This window comes from Coccinella septempunctata, chromosome 5 (genome assembly GCF_907165205.1).
Source record: "Coccinella septempunctata chromosome 5, icCocSept1.1, whole genome shotgun sequence".
NCBI lineage: Eukaryota > Metazoa > Arthropoda > Insecta > Coleoptera > Coccinellidae > Coccinella > Coccinella septempunctata.
Genome location: NC_058193.1, coordinates 29,696,025 through 29,711,377, shown reverse-complemented (window position 1 = coordinate 29,711,377; position 15,353 = coordinate 29,696,025). Strand labels below are relative to the sequence as shown.

At 34.3% G+C, this 15,353-nt stretch overlaps 3 protein-coding genes across 3 annotated transcripts; 2 read left to right on the top strand and 1 right to left on the bottom strand.

Moving 5' to 3' along the window:
* The first annotated feature begins 321 nt into the window (after nucleotides 1-321).
* Nucleotides 322-7,368, top strand: LOC123313238 (nose resistant to fluoxetine protein 6-like). The gene is made up of 12 exons (XM_044898014.1): nucleotides 322-548; nucleotides 662-813; nucleotides 867-1,099; nucleotides 2,905-3,011; nucleotides 3,077-3,270; nucleotides 4,547-4,722; nucleotides 4,778-4,946; nucleotides 5,435-5,628; nucleotides 5,910-6,063; nucleotides 6,119-6,311; nucleotides 6,881-7,023; nucleotides 7,084-7,368. The coding sequence occupies exons 1-12, from the start codon at nucleotides 482-484 to the stop codon at nucleotides 7,240-7,242; spliced, it is 1,941 nt and encodes a 646-aa protein (XP_044753949.1). The 5' UTR covers nucleotides 322-481; the 3' UTR covers nucleotides 7,243-7,368.
* A 523-nt stretch (nucleotides 7,369-7,891) lies between these two features.
* On the bottom strand, nucleotides 7,892-8,951 carry LOC123313310 (alpha-ketoglutarate-dependent dioxygenase alkB homolog 4). The gene has a single exon (XM_044898141.1). It carries the CDS (start codon nucleotides 8,849-8,851, stop codon nucleotides 7,940-7,942), a length of 912 nt encoding a protein of 303 aa, XP_044754076.1. The 5' UTR covers nucleotides 8,852-8,951; the 3' UTR covers nucleotides 7,892-7,939.
* Nucleotides 8,952-9,850: 899 nt separating this feature from the next.
* LOC123313032 (choline transporter-like 1) lies at nucleotides 9,851-13,304 on the top strand. The gene is made up of 10 exons (XM_044897695.1): nucleotides 9,851-10,033; nucleotides 10,083-10,468; nucleotides 10,518-10,684; nucleotides 10,864-11,093; nucleotides 11,188-11,355; nucleotides 11,411-11,558; nucleotides 11,675-11,960; nucleotides 12,047-12,209; nucleotides 12,259-12,480; nucleotides 12,547-13,304. Exons 1-10 carry the CDS (start codon nucleotides 9,926-9,928, stop codon nucleotides 12,685-12,687), a joined length of 2,019 nt encoding a protein of 672 aa, XP_044753630.1. The 5' UTR covers nucleotides 9,851-9,925; the 3' UTR covers nucleotides 12,688-13,304.
* Nucleotides 13,305-15,353: the final 2,049 nt, after the last annotated feature.

Sequence of the window (15,353 nt, the reverse complement as noted above, 5' to 3'; positions counted from 1 at the left end):
CTAACGATGGCAAATTGGCAAGTTCAATTCAGATCGTAACACTTGTTGATAATCATATCAGCAGGTGGTATGCATCTAAATGATAGATAGATTTCGAACACTGTATTTGGATTTTTGTTATCACACCCTGAGTGTGATTTATTTCGCAACGGTTAAACGTCAGCTGTCCGCAGACAAATAATGATGTTAATTTTCTAAAACGCCGTGGTCGATAATGTCGAAAGCATGTACTACACTATTTCATAATTGGCCTTCTTTCCGAAAACACCTCAATTTCCATGGAAAATGAATTAGAAGTATTGTTCCGCTCGCGTAATAATTGAATGCTTGTTTATCGACAATTTTAAATTTACCATCAATAACGAATTAATTATAAATTACAAAAAAATAGTAAAGTCCAATTCAGTCTCATTTAGGCAGTAAAGAGCGGGTCATATGAAGTTTCGAAGACTGCCCTCAACAGTTCTCGTTAATTTCGACCATGGGAATGCTTCTGTTAATTTTAGTCTTTTGTACAATATCGATCACAAAAAGTGGTGGTGTCACAGGTGACTATTGAATTTTAGTTTCTTTGATTTATACAATGTAACTTCTCATTGGCAGATTGATTTTTTCTCATATCCAACTCACAAGAATTGCTTGATTCTTTGTTCTTTTTCAGATAAGGAATATGCCAATTTACCTCCAGTTTTTGAACAGGATAATTTCGAGAGATGCCTCTTACTCAAGGACGAGGCTTTATATTGTTATGTGGAGTACCACGTGAAACCCATAGATCCAGAAAATGCGAGCATAACGTGGACCCATATACAAGTGAGAACTTGCAATATACGTGGAAATAGCTCCTCAGTACATTTACCTTCCAGGACTTATCAGCTAACCCGAAGAATTATCGTCATGACATTTTGAGACACGGTGTTTGCATACCTTTTTCCTGTCCTAATATTTCGAGATCGCACCGAGATCCGGAATTCAGAAGAGATTTAGCCGAGTGCATAAACAGGAAATATAAGCATTTAGGCATATACGGGACAGTGGAGCATGATTATTGCCAAACCGATGAACCTCCGAAGTATGACTTTCTCGACAGATTGGCTGCGTAAGTATACGATTATAATAAAGGTACAGAGAGAGTAAAAAGTAACTTACAGAATTCTTAGCTCCGTTATCCACCCAAGAAACAAAAAAGTTCAGGGTGTGTCATTAGAAAAAAATCGACTAATTGACATTTTTTAAGAGTAATTTTCGAAAAATTTTACTGTCTTACGGTCTTTACGGATCAACTGTAGAGTAATCAGAAAAACAGCACAATAATTGAAAAATATTCGTAAATTCAATTAAAAAAAAAATTATCTCGAACGGTTTTTTAGATTTGATGCCTAGTTAACACTACCATAACCATGAAATTTGTCAGAAAAAGTGGCCTAAGTCGAAAAGGCATACAGATAAATTATGACAAGTGCGGTATTTCGAAATAAGAATTTCATGTAGATTCAGAGTATACGAGGATATATTGAAAAATTCTTAGCCTACTAAAGGACCAAACAAAATTTCAACGTCAAAATATTTTATTATTCAACATATTTTCCTTTTAATTTGATACATTTATTACAGCGAGCCTGCAACGTCTCTAGACCTTTCAAATAAAGATCAAACCAGATCTCCTCAGCTTTTATTACCTCCTCAATGGAAGAAAATTTACGATCTTTTAAACTTTTTTTCAGTTTAGGAAAGAGATGATAGTCGTATGCAGCCAAATCTGGTGAATAAGGGGGGGTATTCTAGTAATTCAAACCCTAAATCACGAATTTTTTGCATGGCAACATGAGATTTGTCTGCAGGGGCGTTGTCCTGCAAAAACAAAACACTTTTTGATAGCTTTCCGCGTCTTTTCTCTTTAATTTTTTCCCGTAGAGTGGTCAGTAATGTAGAATAGTAATCTCCGGTTATTGTTCTACACTTATCCAAAAACAATCATGTTTACTCCATGGCAATCCCAAAAAACTGAAGCAAGAACTTTTCAACCAGATTTTTGGACACGAAACTTCTTAGGTCTTGGAGAACCAGAGTGTCGCCATTCCATCGATTGTTGCTTCGTTTCTGTATCGTAGAAATGTACCCAAGTCTCATACATAGTAACAATTCGGTTTAAGAAGTCTACATCGTTTTCAAATCGAGCACAGATCGAACGCGATGCTTCTACCCTTGCACGCTTTTGGTCAACATTCAAACATTTGGGGATCCATTTTTCAACAATTTTTCACTGGTCCAAATTAACGTGATGAATGCGTTCGTATGAAATATTCAGTGCTTCAGATATCCGTTTCAGCCCAATTCGACGGTCTGATAAAATCATGTCATGAACTGCATCGATATTTTCGGGGACTGGCACAGAAACTGGCCTTCCTGATCGGTCATCATCTTCAATGAAAAATTTACCTCTTTTGAAGCTTGCAGTCCAATTTTTCACGGTCACATACGAAGGACATTGATCACCAAGGGTATTTAGCAGATTTTCGTAAATCTGCTTACCTCTTAACTCTTTTGAATCCAGGTACTTGATGATGGCTCGATACTCCAATTTTTTGATTTTCACAATTTCTTTCTTTCTTTTAATTTATTGCGTAACTCTAGTTTACTTTTTTCACATCAAACTTCACACTGACACTTCTAATGAGTTATTGTTCGTTGCTATGGTAACGCAATATTTTTCTTATGCATGGAACTGGTCTAGGCTAACTAGATATCAATACATCCTCGTAATATAAAAATTGGGTATTCTCATTCTCTCATTCTCTCATTCTCACCCTGTGTAAAATTATTATCAATATTCCGCCAAAGTTTGAATCATTCTCCTAGTTATCGATCACCGTTGACCCACCCTGTATTTCATTTTAATTTCAGGGTACTTCTGATCGTTTACGTTTTATTCGTACTTTTTGCATCATTCTACGAAGGATTCGCAAGATACAAAACACCCGAAGAATATTTAAGTATCACAACGAGTCGATGTGAGTATATGGGTCTGCAGAATCGCAGGAACATATTATTCTCTTGAAACTGTACGTTTTTGCAGATGGAAAACTCGTGTCCTGCTTTTCAATACCCAAGAATTGGGAAAGGCTGAAAACTATCGAATGGACGCCAGAAAATTATAAGTTGAAAGGTGTTCACGGTTTCAGATTCTATAATATGTTCTTAGTTATTGCAGTTCATGCAGCTGTACTCTGCGTTGCCGGACCAATTTCGAATACAAAGTTTATTGAAGGGGTGAGTAACAAGCTTGAAAATGATATCACTGATTGATCAACTCATATTCATTCTCAACAATATATTGAACCGAATTTTGAACAGGTCTCTGATATGTTATTACAAATACTATGTCCAAAAGTCCCCCTCGATACCGCTTATGCTTTATTTGTTTTTTGTCAGAGGTCACAAATTATGGTTTTTCTCCTATATCGCTATCATCGCTAAAATGGTCAGAGCTATACTAAAAAATAAACGAGAGTAAGCTTGTAAACTGTAAAATTCTCAACGAAAATCGTGCCTTATTTTCTTAGAGCAATCGCAATTCCAAGCCGCTGTAACAACTAAATTCATGAACACGCTACTCACAATAGTCCACGATACGCTGAAAAAAAACACAAATTTTACGATCTGAATCGAATTATCAAACAACCATCAGTCAAAGACGGAAATATCACCTAGTCCAGAAAGAGAGTGTAGATACTGACCATCGTCAGTGTCATTTGACCTCGTCAAAGCAACACAACTAGAACCCCGACGAAAATTGAATGAATTGATGACCCCTCTATTCGGTTTAGTCTTTGAGTATTCAACTAAATGGTGTAGTGAAGAAATACACCCTAGAGACATCTGACAGGAGACGAGGACCATCTACATTCACTCTAAAAACCCTCAGAACGAATCATGTATCCTTGGCCTAACTCTTAGATTGCAGGAATTGTATTTTAACAATAATCCAGCAGGGAAAGGACGTCGAAAAACGTTCGAATTCTCGACCAATTAAGTCATAATTAGGCTTTGTGTTGTGTTTGTTCTGACGAGGTCAAATCAGTCCGAAACCATCTACTCTATCTCGACAGGTTTTGGTATTTTTGATGATACTTTGTCATCATTTTCTTAGAAAAATATTAGGACTATAATGAATAGTGTTTATAAAATTCATTTGTGGCCTAAAATGTTTCCATAAAAATGAAACCCCCTCACTAGAGTACCCAACAAACAAAGAAAGACAAAAAGTACAGGGCATGCCATTCGAAAAAATGGAATTGTTGGCAATTTTTGGAGGTCATTTTAGAAAAATTGCAGTGACTTTCGGAGCAACTGTAGAGTGATTCTAAAAAAATTCAATTTATTAAAATCATACATTTATCTCTGGATCGATAGAAACGTTTGACACAGTATTTGTAATAACTGCGTCAAAATCCAGCTTGTTGGTAATTAATTAATGGCTAACTGGAATGTATATTTTGTCTGGGCTAGAATAATCACGAAAACTTCACGTTTTCCGTCCTTGCAGTTATTCCATCATCGTTATATGATGTTCATGGCAAGTGGACCTTTTGGCGTTTCTACTTTTTTTCAAATCTCCTCGATGCTGCTTACTTTTAGTGTCCTGAACCATTTCAATGAGAAAAGTGAGAAAGAACTAACTCTGAAAACAATTTTTTGGATTGTAATTTATAGGTATCTAAGGTAATGACTTTCAAGCTGTTATTGGCGTCTTATTTTAATTGTAAACTTGTTGAAGACTCACTCCTACGATGGCTTTCATCCTGTTCCTTCATTCTACTATTTTACCACACTCAGGGAGCGGACCGATGTGGAACGAGTACTTGGGGATTGATAGAAGAAATTGTCGAAAGAATGGTTGGACAAACTTGTTATATATCAACACTTGGGTTAATACTTCCGAAATGGTGAGAAATATGGCTGTATTTAGGTATCAATTCAACGTTTATTCGAGGGGTAATGCAGAATATGTACACATACAGCGGGCGAAAAAAGCGCAATAAGCCTATAAACTTACACGAAGATTTATTATGGGAAATCCTTTTAATTTAAAAAATAAGGTACCTGACTCGTGGGGGGTTATAACCCCCCAACACTTTTGTTTTGAAATGGGAATATATGGATAGTCATTCATTATATCAAATGAAAGGCCATTCATTGCTGTGACTGAAAGGAAAAATGGTTTTGCCGTTTTTTTATTGTAACATTAGAAAAAAATTTACAATTTATGATGGGGAAACAAAAAATTCTAAAAGGAATAGGAAAATTTGCTTTTGAAATAAAAACCGGGTACGAGGATTTTCCTTAATTATTCTTAGTACAAGATCTATATAGATTTGTTGCGTTACTTTTTTGGCACGCTGTATAACCAATACCTGTATTAATTATGTTTCAGTGTATGCTCGAAACATGGTATTTGTCAGTGGATATGCAAGCTTTCATTTTGGTTCTTGTTTTTTTATACTTCACTGCAAAGAGTCCAAAACGTTTTTGGTCGTTTTTGATCATAGCATGGATTCTACATCTCATCTACGTAGCCTGGCATGTATATAGCAAAGCCGTATTCTATTTTATGAGGCCATATCCAGAGTAAGTATTGCTCTACAGGTGCCATCTTTAGGGAATGTATCTGAGGAGGGGTTGCCAAAAAAATGTTTGTTAAGGAATCACCTCTAAATAAGTTTTCTGCAATTATTCATTAACACCCTGTGTACTTACGAAGTACTTAGTAATTTAACTACTCAAGGACAATTTTGTACAGAAATACTAGCCCAGCACTGGTACCATCCAGAATGAAAAGGGAATTTAAGGAAAAATCTGTTTACCAGCTATCTAGTACTGATTGATGTTCAATCCATAATTTATTTCAGGAACATGTATATAATAAAAGGCTTGTACGAGGAAGATGGAGTCTGGATCAATACTTTAGCCCACGGTCCTATGAACTACGCGAGTACTTTTGTTGGAGTAGCAGTTGGATTCGTGCTTTCTAAATACGACAAAGTCCCAACGCCCAGTTCGAGAGTAATAATAAGGTATAATAATAGAAGTCACTTTGAAATAATTTCAAAAATTTCAGATAGGACAAATTTTGTACTGGTTTGGAGTTTGGGGAGTAGCAGTTTCAATCGTTGGAATCCCAGGAACGTGGCTCTACTCAAAAAATTACTACGACAGTTACTGGTTTTCCATTCCTTACCTTACATTTTCACCAACTATTTACAGCGCAGCTATAGCTTTGGGATCACTTGGAATCGCTGCAGGACATGGATGTAAGTGATGTTTTTGACATTATTTGTCAGTTTCTGGTTTCGGAAAAAAATATTCGTTTAGTATTTTCTAGTAAACCGGAAACATTCTCTGAAAAACGCTAAAGAGATTTAATAGGTCCTTTCGCTTGCATGAAAAGTGTAGCACTTTTCTACACTCGATTTTAGTATTCGTTTGCTGATTGAATTTACACCAGTGTAGAGGAGGTATAGTTTATCTACATCTCCTTTTGACTATATGTGTAGATAAACTGCACTTCCTCTACACTGGTGTAAATCATAGAGAAAGGGAAAGTCTCTGGTGTAAATCAAATCGAATGTATAAGAGTGCTACACTTTTTATGCAAACGAAAGGACCTAATATATTCTAACTTGACCTTTAAACCGGAACAAATTCAGATATATTAAAGCTCTCTTAGCGTTATTCAGAGAATGTTGCTAATGATTTGTAAATTTTTTTCATCAATATTAATTATAGTGAAAAATGTACAACATAACTTTAATAATAGATCCTGAAATAATTTTTGAATTCATTCTAACACATGGTAGAAAATTGAAAATTATTTTTTCAGGGATGACAAAGTGGGTTTTAGAATGGCGACCTACCTATTTCCTAGGCAGAATAAGTTACTCTACATTCCTAGCACATTACCCACTACTCTTTTATATCTTAGGATCATCTAAAAATTTGATGAGTGTTAATGAAATCAACATAGTGAGTATAAGCTATTTTTATCATAATATTCATCGCTGACCTCATGTGCTTAAATTTCAGCTACTTGAAACAGGAAAAATCCTTTCGATTAGCTTAGTATGTGGATTGATGTTGTCTCTTTTCATAGAGTATCCCGTATCTGCGTTTTCATCGCTTTTATTAAAGGATAAAATAGTGAATGAAACCAAAAAGAATGATATAAAACCGAAGACGTCGTAATTTTATAACCAAACAGTGCTCAATAATGTGATCATTGTTGAACTGCACAAGAATTCCATTTAATTTATCTTTAAATCTAGAAAGACTGTGAAAAATATTGTAAATAAAAGAGCTTTCCTGAAAGAATTGTTTGTTTTTTTTTTAATACTAAACAATTTAGCTGCTCACTAAGCTATATACGGTTAACATATTCTGAATATATGACGAAAGATGAGGTGCTAGAAAGTTTGTTCCAACTCATGATATGACCGAAAAATGCGTCGTCAAGATTCGGCGCAGTGAATGAAAGTGACACTTATTCAACTCATTTCTTGATTTCGCTGCGACTCAGATTTAGAACGCAGGCGCCCAATGCTTTGTATAAATCTGGGGTCATGCGCACATGACAAATGTGGCTTATGACCATTAATGAGTTTGTAGTTTGTTTACATTAATGAGTCCTGATCAGCAAACGTGTTGAGAGTGGATAGAGAAAGAATTAACCATTTGCGGCATTTTTCACACCATATGAAAATTATAAGATTTGAATTGATTTAATTGATTCATTAATATCAATCGACGTTCCATTAAAAATGCTCGAATTATCATATTGTCGCTGCTTCAACGAAAATTTTAGAATGGGAATGGGAAACATAAAAATATGCGAGAGTTAGTTGGTAACATTATATTTATTATATACAAAACAATTTTAGTTACATCAGAAAAATTTTTGAGCCTTCTCAAGAATTTCTTTTCCAATATGATAATCTTTCCCCCCATCAAGAAATGTTGGTGTGAACTCCCTATAAGCCAAACAAACTCTACGACCTGCAATATCATCGCGAAATATCTGATGTTCCCACTCATATCTAGCTGATCCAAACATAACCAACAGGGATCTTCTTGGCATAGGAATTCTGATGATAGGATAGTCAATATCATCTTGATAATTTTTAATTTCAAAAGTTTTGTTTGACCCAAGAATTTGATCCACTACTGATGTATAATCTTTCACACAGTTCAAGTTGTAACGATCACATTTTTTATTGATAGTCATTGTTAATACTGAATCACTTAATAAATTAACTGTTACTATCCGTTCCCCCCAAATCCAAGAATCATCAATATGTGGATCTATAGAAGCTCCAGTTTCTGCGTTATATTCTAGAGAGCACTGCTCAATTGTATGAAAATTCTGTAAAATTGGAACATTTTTGAATTTCTCTTGTACGAATTTGGAAAATGAAGGAAAACCATTGAAATCTCCAAGTTTAATCTTTCTCTTCTTGAAATTGCATTTTGGTCCATAATTTTGCTTACGTCTTCCACTTTGTGATGGATCCCAAGCAACCATATCAATATTTGTTAGAAGATAATCTTCTTCCTTTTCACTAAGAAAATTTTCGAGAATAAACACACCAGGATAATTTATTCCATCATTTCCATGATCGGGATGTTTTTTATAAATATTCATATCCCAGCCATGGTAAGCTTTGTTGCAATATAAGCAGTAAACATAGGAGTTTTCTACGTTTATAGCAACACTTTGTCTTTGAATTCCGAATTTCTTCTCACAAATTAAACAAGTACGGTATCCCTTACATCCACACTCTCGTGTTGTGTTTGCCATAATTCAGTTGTTTAGGAATTTGTTAATTAATTAATTAATAAAATCCTCAATAAAATCTGATATCTGTCAAATTTTAAGGTTATGACTTATAGCCTCAAAAAAACAGCTGTTCATGACAGTTTCTTTGTCAGCCTTAGCCATAGAGTAAAAAATACATTGCCACCAAAAGAGTATTCGAAATTCAAGTATTTTTGAAATGAATAGGAATAATATGAGAGAATTAAATGGCGAACATATTTTTTAGATCAAATCTTTAAGGAATTTATTTTTATTCACAAATTTGAAATTTCTTCTTCTAAATCATGAACGAAAAAACGCTCACTTTATATCATAGAAATAAATCTGCTTCTGAAATTAATAGACCATATTAGTGAGGTTAGAATCACTCAATTGGCGGGAGATCCATATTCAAATTTTTTTACACTGGAATCGACTTTAAGATGGAATATCGCTAGCTAGAAGTAAATGTTAATATAAAGACATGCAAAATTGGGTGCCGCCATTATTAGAGGTTGTTTCCAAGTACATTTTACATCACAAAATACTTTTATATGTCCTAAAATCAAAATTGAAAACATTATTATACGGAATATATCCGTATGTCGTAGATCATTTCTGCTATACGTCAATGATGAACCGTAACAAGGAAAATGACATGCTACGCTTGCGCGTTAGAATGATATCAGCTTCAGAGGTTAGAAACGAAATGAAGCTACGACAAACTTAAATGGATCTTGCTGACCAATTTTATATTGATCCATTATTAAAAAAATATACCATTTTATTACGAAATTTTGTTTTCAACTTGTTAAGAAAGGATCATAGAACACATTCCAACAGAAATAAATCTTAAGAAATTCGCTAAAATATCCAAAAACAGGCGAGAAGTACGTGGCATTTTTAGTCCCATAAGAAATGCATAGGGAATTCAGGGACCAGATCCACGGATGGATCGCGATTCAAATTTCCCGCCTAACCTCACTAATATGGTCTATTGTTTTGTTTACATTTAATTCACAATTACAAACATAAACAAACAATATCAAAATTTTACAACAAAATTAAAAATTAACCATGGGTTGCTGCGATCCTGATGAAGAATCGAAAAGAGATATAACTGCAGAAAGGCGGTGTACAGATGTTTTCTGGTTATGTTTATTTATTGCATTTTGGTGTTTAATGGTAAACAATCAAGATAAAGCTTATAATTTCTAAATTTTTTTTCTTTAAGGTAATCATAGCCGCATTTTCATTTGTATATGGAAACCCAATCAGGCTTATCAATGGATATGATTCGTTCGGAAATACTTGCGGCACAAACAACAATAAAAAAATTGGGAATTTCGAGTATTCTGGATTGGATACTTCCGATAAACCTTATTTACTATTTTTCGATATCAATGAGCTCAGGAATTCGTTGAAAATATGCGTCAAGCAATGCCCTCCGAAAACTTTCCGTAAAATTGAGGAGTTGGGACAGTTTTATAGAGAACACCAAATTGGTTATTGTAATTATAATTTTAATTACAATGAGTTGAATAGACAGAATCAGAAGTGGGATTCACATGTACTTAGCACATCTTATGGTCCTTGCCCTATGATGCCGGTTTATGAAAGGTAACTTTACTTGGTGCTGAAGCGGAGCAATATATAATTAGTTTTTCAGTACTCCTGTGTTGAATCGTTGTATTCCAAAACCTGTGAAAGAAGTATCAGATGCTATTCTCAGCAATATATATGGTTTACTGAATAATTGGGATACTCTTGAAAAAGTTCTGGCTGATTTATATACCTCTAAATATGTGATATTTGGATTGGTGTTTTTATCATTGAGTGAGTACTTTTTTTGGCTGGTGTTTAGGTTCATACAGCCTTCCTACAAACTTGGAACTCCATTGGAAATTTCCATCTGCCATTAGAGTGAATCTTCATTTGAGATCTTCGTTCTTAGGAAGTCTGCATGATCGTATCATGAGTATTAAGCTTTTTAACTTCAATCATATTCTTTGTAGTTTTATCACTCTTTACGATCTCAATACTCCATATCATGGCACATTTAGTTGCCTATATTATCATGATTCTTTTCACAATTACAAGTATTGGAGGAACAGGCTTTTTGTGGTACACATATTTTGATATAAAATATAACCTTGACCACACTAAGCAAAGTATGTGGTTATGGGAATCAGCAAGAAATGAAGATGTGTTTTTTTGGTATTCAGTGGTAGCCACTGTTATTACTGTGAGTATTCATTAGTGTCGTTTTCAAATAATTTTTTTTTTCATTTGCTGCAACAGTTACGGACATGAAGCTGGAAATTTGAATTTCATTACAGGTAATCATACTCATAATAGTTCTCGTTATGAGAAAGCAGGTTGGTTTCTTGTCGGATTTATTTCAAGAAACTGCCAAATGCTTAGCTCATATACCAACTCTCTTCTTTCAACCGCTAGTAACATTTGTTGTGCTGCTGATATTTTTTGTCTTTTGGATATCTGTTGTGGTAAGTTTAGTGAAAATCTATAATTAATTGAGTTTAATGTTGCATTTACCTTCAGCTATGTTTGGCAACTAGCTACTATCCAGATACATCAGGAATATCTATGTCTTTCTCAGATGATAAAACTACATTTACAACGGCTAATGCAGTGTCAATCACTACTGAAAAGCCTATGGGGAATTTGTCATTCACTGACAAAGTTAAAAGTAAGATCCCGTTTTAATATATAAATCCAAATCGATCAGATTACAATAATGGAGGTTATTTAAGAAATTATTTTTGAGATAGATATTCCAACTGTAAAAACCCATAACTGTTTCAGAACTCACATTGGTGGAATATATCGATCCAGCTTGGGTGAAATATATGTGGTGGGTTTACTTCATTGGTCTGATATGGACCTCTGAATTCATCATGGCATGCCAACAAATGGTTATAGCTGGTGCTGTAGCTCACTGGTTTTATAGGCACAAGTTCACAGACAATTCACATGTCACGTATGGTTTATCGAAACTTATGAAGTATCATTTGGGTTCTGTAGCTTTCGGTTCTTTTATTATCACATTATTCAAGATACCAAGGCTTATTTTGACATATATACATGAGAAGTGAGTAATCAAGTACTATAAGAAGTATATTTGCACCTACTTACAGCAAAAAGTCGGTGAAAAAATTGAATTGATCGAATTTTTAGGTTAAAATATCAAGAAAATAAGGGTAGTGAATGCGCATCATGTTGCCTAAAATGCTGTATTTGCTGTTTTTACTGCATGGAAAAATTTATCCGTTACTTAAACCATAATGCCTATACTGTCATCGCCATAGATGGTGTTGGATTTTGTAAAGCAGCAGGCACTGTAAGTTCCTTACTCCTACCAAGCAATTTTTGCATTAATTTTTTTCTAGGCTTTTGAAGTTCTTACCTCCCATGCCTTACAAGTAGCTACCATAAACGGATTGGGAGATTTTATCTTGTTTCTAGGGAAGTGTTTTGTCACAGCAGTCACAGGCTCTGTAGGTCTATTCATTTTCAGAAAAAATACAGAATTAACATTTTATGCCATACCAACTTTGGTTGTTTGCATTTTCGCATTTTTTGTTGCCCACTGCATTCTAAGCTTATATGAGGTAAGTAATGCTGACTTGAATAGTTACTACAGGTCTGTATTAAATTTGTTCTGTTTTAAATTTAAGATGGTTCTGGACACTGTTTACCTTTGTATTGCACAAAATGGCGAGGGACCTGATGGTATTCAAATGCAAAATATGGGACTAACTTTTACAAGTAATGGCAACAACCCAAATCCTCCAAGCGAATTGGAACCAATCAAATAAGGCACTATTTAGCTTAATAGAAAATAATGATGTCTTCTGAAGCTCTAAATGCACCAAAATGAGTATTACTAATGAGCTCCGGTGTTATTGTGGGGTTACTCGAATAATTTCTCACATATTCTAGTTCTCTAAGGCTGCATCTACATTGGATCTGACCTGGCAAATGATGTAACGGTAGCCACACGCCAGATCGGATTCAATGCAGCTCAGACAAAGTATTCCATTCATTAGGTACAAATCATATATTAGGTTATAAGTACCAAGAGTTTTTTGCAAGCGAAGTCGTTTGACATGATGAAATGCATAAAACTCGATTCACTAAAATATTAACACTCTGTATCTTAAGAAGATGAGCAAGTATCAATGAAAATTCACAGAATAAGTCAATATTAATTCAACACTACTAAATAATTTTCTTATTCCATGAAAACTTTTATCAATCTTGTTATACATACTGGATTTACAGAATATTTAAAACAAATTTTCGAAAAAATAATATTTATTATACATAAAAGCTTATTATATACAAAAATCGAATTTTTTATTCTTGAGCAAGCAGTATTTATATTTTTTATATATTATTTATCTAATGTAATAAAATCAATGAATAGAAAACACTCCATCAATCATTACAACTCCTGAATGTTCAAATAATAATGGTGTATCTGAATCTGTAACGTTCAGAATGAAGCTGAATGGAAAAATAAGCAACATGGCAATGAATAAAAATCAAAAAAGAATTTGAAATCATCTGCTTATATCAATTTCGTGAGCCTCGAGTGGATAAGGAAGAGGGAGAACTCGGCTGATGAGTTAGCGAACAGCTGCATATTGAGGGTCGCGAAAAATGCTAAACGAAAGACTTTACACCTTTCCTTTTCTTTTGTCGAGTACCAAAGCCAAAGCAATTTCAAGCAAATTGAAGAATTTGGCAGTTCTTCATGCGAATCGCGCATGAATATTAATATTACCGTGGAAGAAATTCTGCACAAAATAACAAAACCAAAAATTTTAATAGCTGTTTAGCATCCTCCCGATTGCTCCACTGTCTTCTGGACAAGATGTTCAGATAAAAATTTGCTACGAGTGTTTCTCCAATGAAGAAGGCCTGTTTTGCGTTGTCATCGCATAACGTAAAAACGGCTGAACCGATTTTATTAAAATTTTCTTAACCTTCCTCATACTTCCTCCGTAGCAGGTTATGAAGGAAAAAATTGGAAAGAGTTTCCTGGAAAAATCAGGAAAACTAAAATGATATTTCAATTTTGCGCGCAAGTGAATGTTGGGTAGTCTACCCTTTAGGAACAAGTGACTGATACTTGCTGATGATGACAGTTGGCAGATGAACAATTGATCTGAATCTCAGATCAATAATTTTTTTGTTTTTTATTGATCTAAGATCTGAATTGATTCAACATTCTTAAAGTTCAGCATATTGGTTATAAATTATGTAATTGAATTTCGCGAGTCTGCGTGATTATAGAGATCAGTACACAGTACATCTTTCATTCATTCATTGAGGTATTATATACCTATATCGCGATTGCGCTTTACACTTTTCTTTTTACTTCAAGTTTCGGTTAAGGAAAATTGTTTATATTCGAATATGCTTAATGACTCAGACTATTGATTAGGATATATACCATGCTTCAAAATTCGGATATAAATTTATAAAAAAAACAAAATATACTTCTCCCAAGTCACCCACCGAGGGAGGCTTGGGACATTAAGTTAAAAATCCATTGATTTCCCCCCACAGGAGGAGACCCCACACGACGTCAATAATAATAAAGCAATAGGTACAGAAACAGCGTAAAAAGTACCTCAAGCACAAAATTAATTTTGTAGAAATAGTTAGAAGTAAAAAGAGAAATAAAAAAATTAAGTAAAAACAGTACGAAACATTTTTAATTTTAACTTTTTAATTAAAAATGACATTTCTCTCTCACTACAGACCTCCTATTATGATACGGTAGATTCGGGTGACTTGGGACAGTCCTGTAACTTGGGACAATTACCCCCCTTGCAGATTTCTTTGTTTCTTACCATTTATGAGTGAAGGGACAAACTTAAAAGATAGTGTAGTGCCTTTTCGGTTAGTTTAACAAATAATCCCTGTATCCCTGTTGAGTTTGCCGTGACCAGAGAAATCCATTGATTTCTCAACTCTCAAATGAGATAGGTGACTTGGGGCGGTGTATAGTTTTGAAAAATTAGAATTTGTGATTATAAAGTTGAAATCGGTAAGGAAATTAAATGATAAACTCCTATTACAGCGAAAGTAAATATATTGCAACTCAAATATAAAAAAACTGAACAAAACAAGGGAACTTTGATTTCTCTCAATCTTCGGTGATTTCTTTGTGGTAATAACGTAAGTAAAATATCCTGCGAAGAATCGGCATATTTCCTGCTGCCAATGCGCCGCTTGTATCTATTCGGCATTGTCCCAAGTCACAAAACAACAACAAAATAAATGAATGAGATCCGTGTTGAAGTTTCATTTGTAAACAACCTTGTTTCATGGCATATCTAATATCCCACGTATCCAGAAAAAAAAATTACACATGCACAAAGTGAAACACATATGTACAGGACACTAGAACGAAGGGCCATTAAAAAACGCGCTTTTACTCTCCTGAATTCGTTAATTTTTCCTGTCAATT

Coding starts and splice junctions, on each gene's coding strand:
- LOC123313238 (XM_044898014.1), top strand. CDS start 482: ATGGGAATGCTTCTGTTAATTTTAGTCTTTTGTACAATATCGATCACA. Junction 549..661: donor AAAAAGTGGTGGTGTCACAG/GTGACTATTGAA, acceptor GTTCTTTTTCAG/ATAAGGAATATGCCAATTTA. Junction 6,064..6,118: donor TCCCAACGCCCAGTTCGAGA/GTAATAATAAGG, acceptor CAAAAATTTCAG/ATAGGACAAATTTTGTACTG.
- LOC123313310 (XM_044898141.1), bottom strand. CDS start 8,851: ATGGCAAACACAACACGAGAGTGTGGATGTAAGGGATACCGTACTTGT.
- LOC123313032 (XM_044897695.1), top strand. CDS start 9,926: ATGGGTTGCTGCGATCCTGATGAAGAATCGAAAAGAGATATAACTGCA. Junction 10,685..10,863: donor ATTGGTGTTTTTATCATTGA/GTGAGTACTTTT, acceptor TATTCTTTGTAG/TTTTATCACTCTTTACGATC. Junction 11,356..11,410: donor TCTTTTGGATATCTGTTGTG/GTAAGTTTAGTG, acceptor ATTTACCTTCAG/CTATGTTTGGCAACTAGCTA.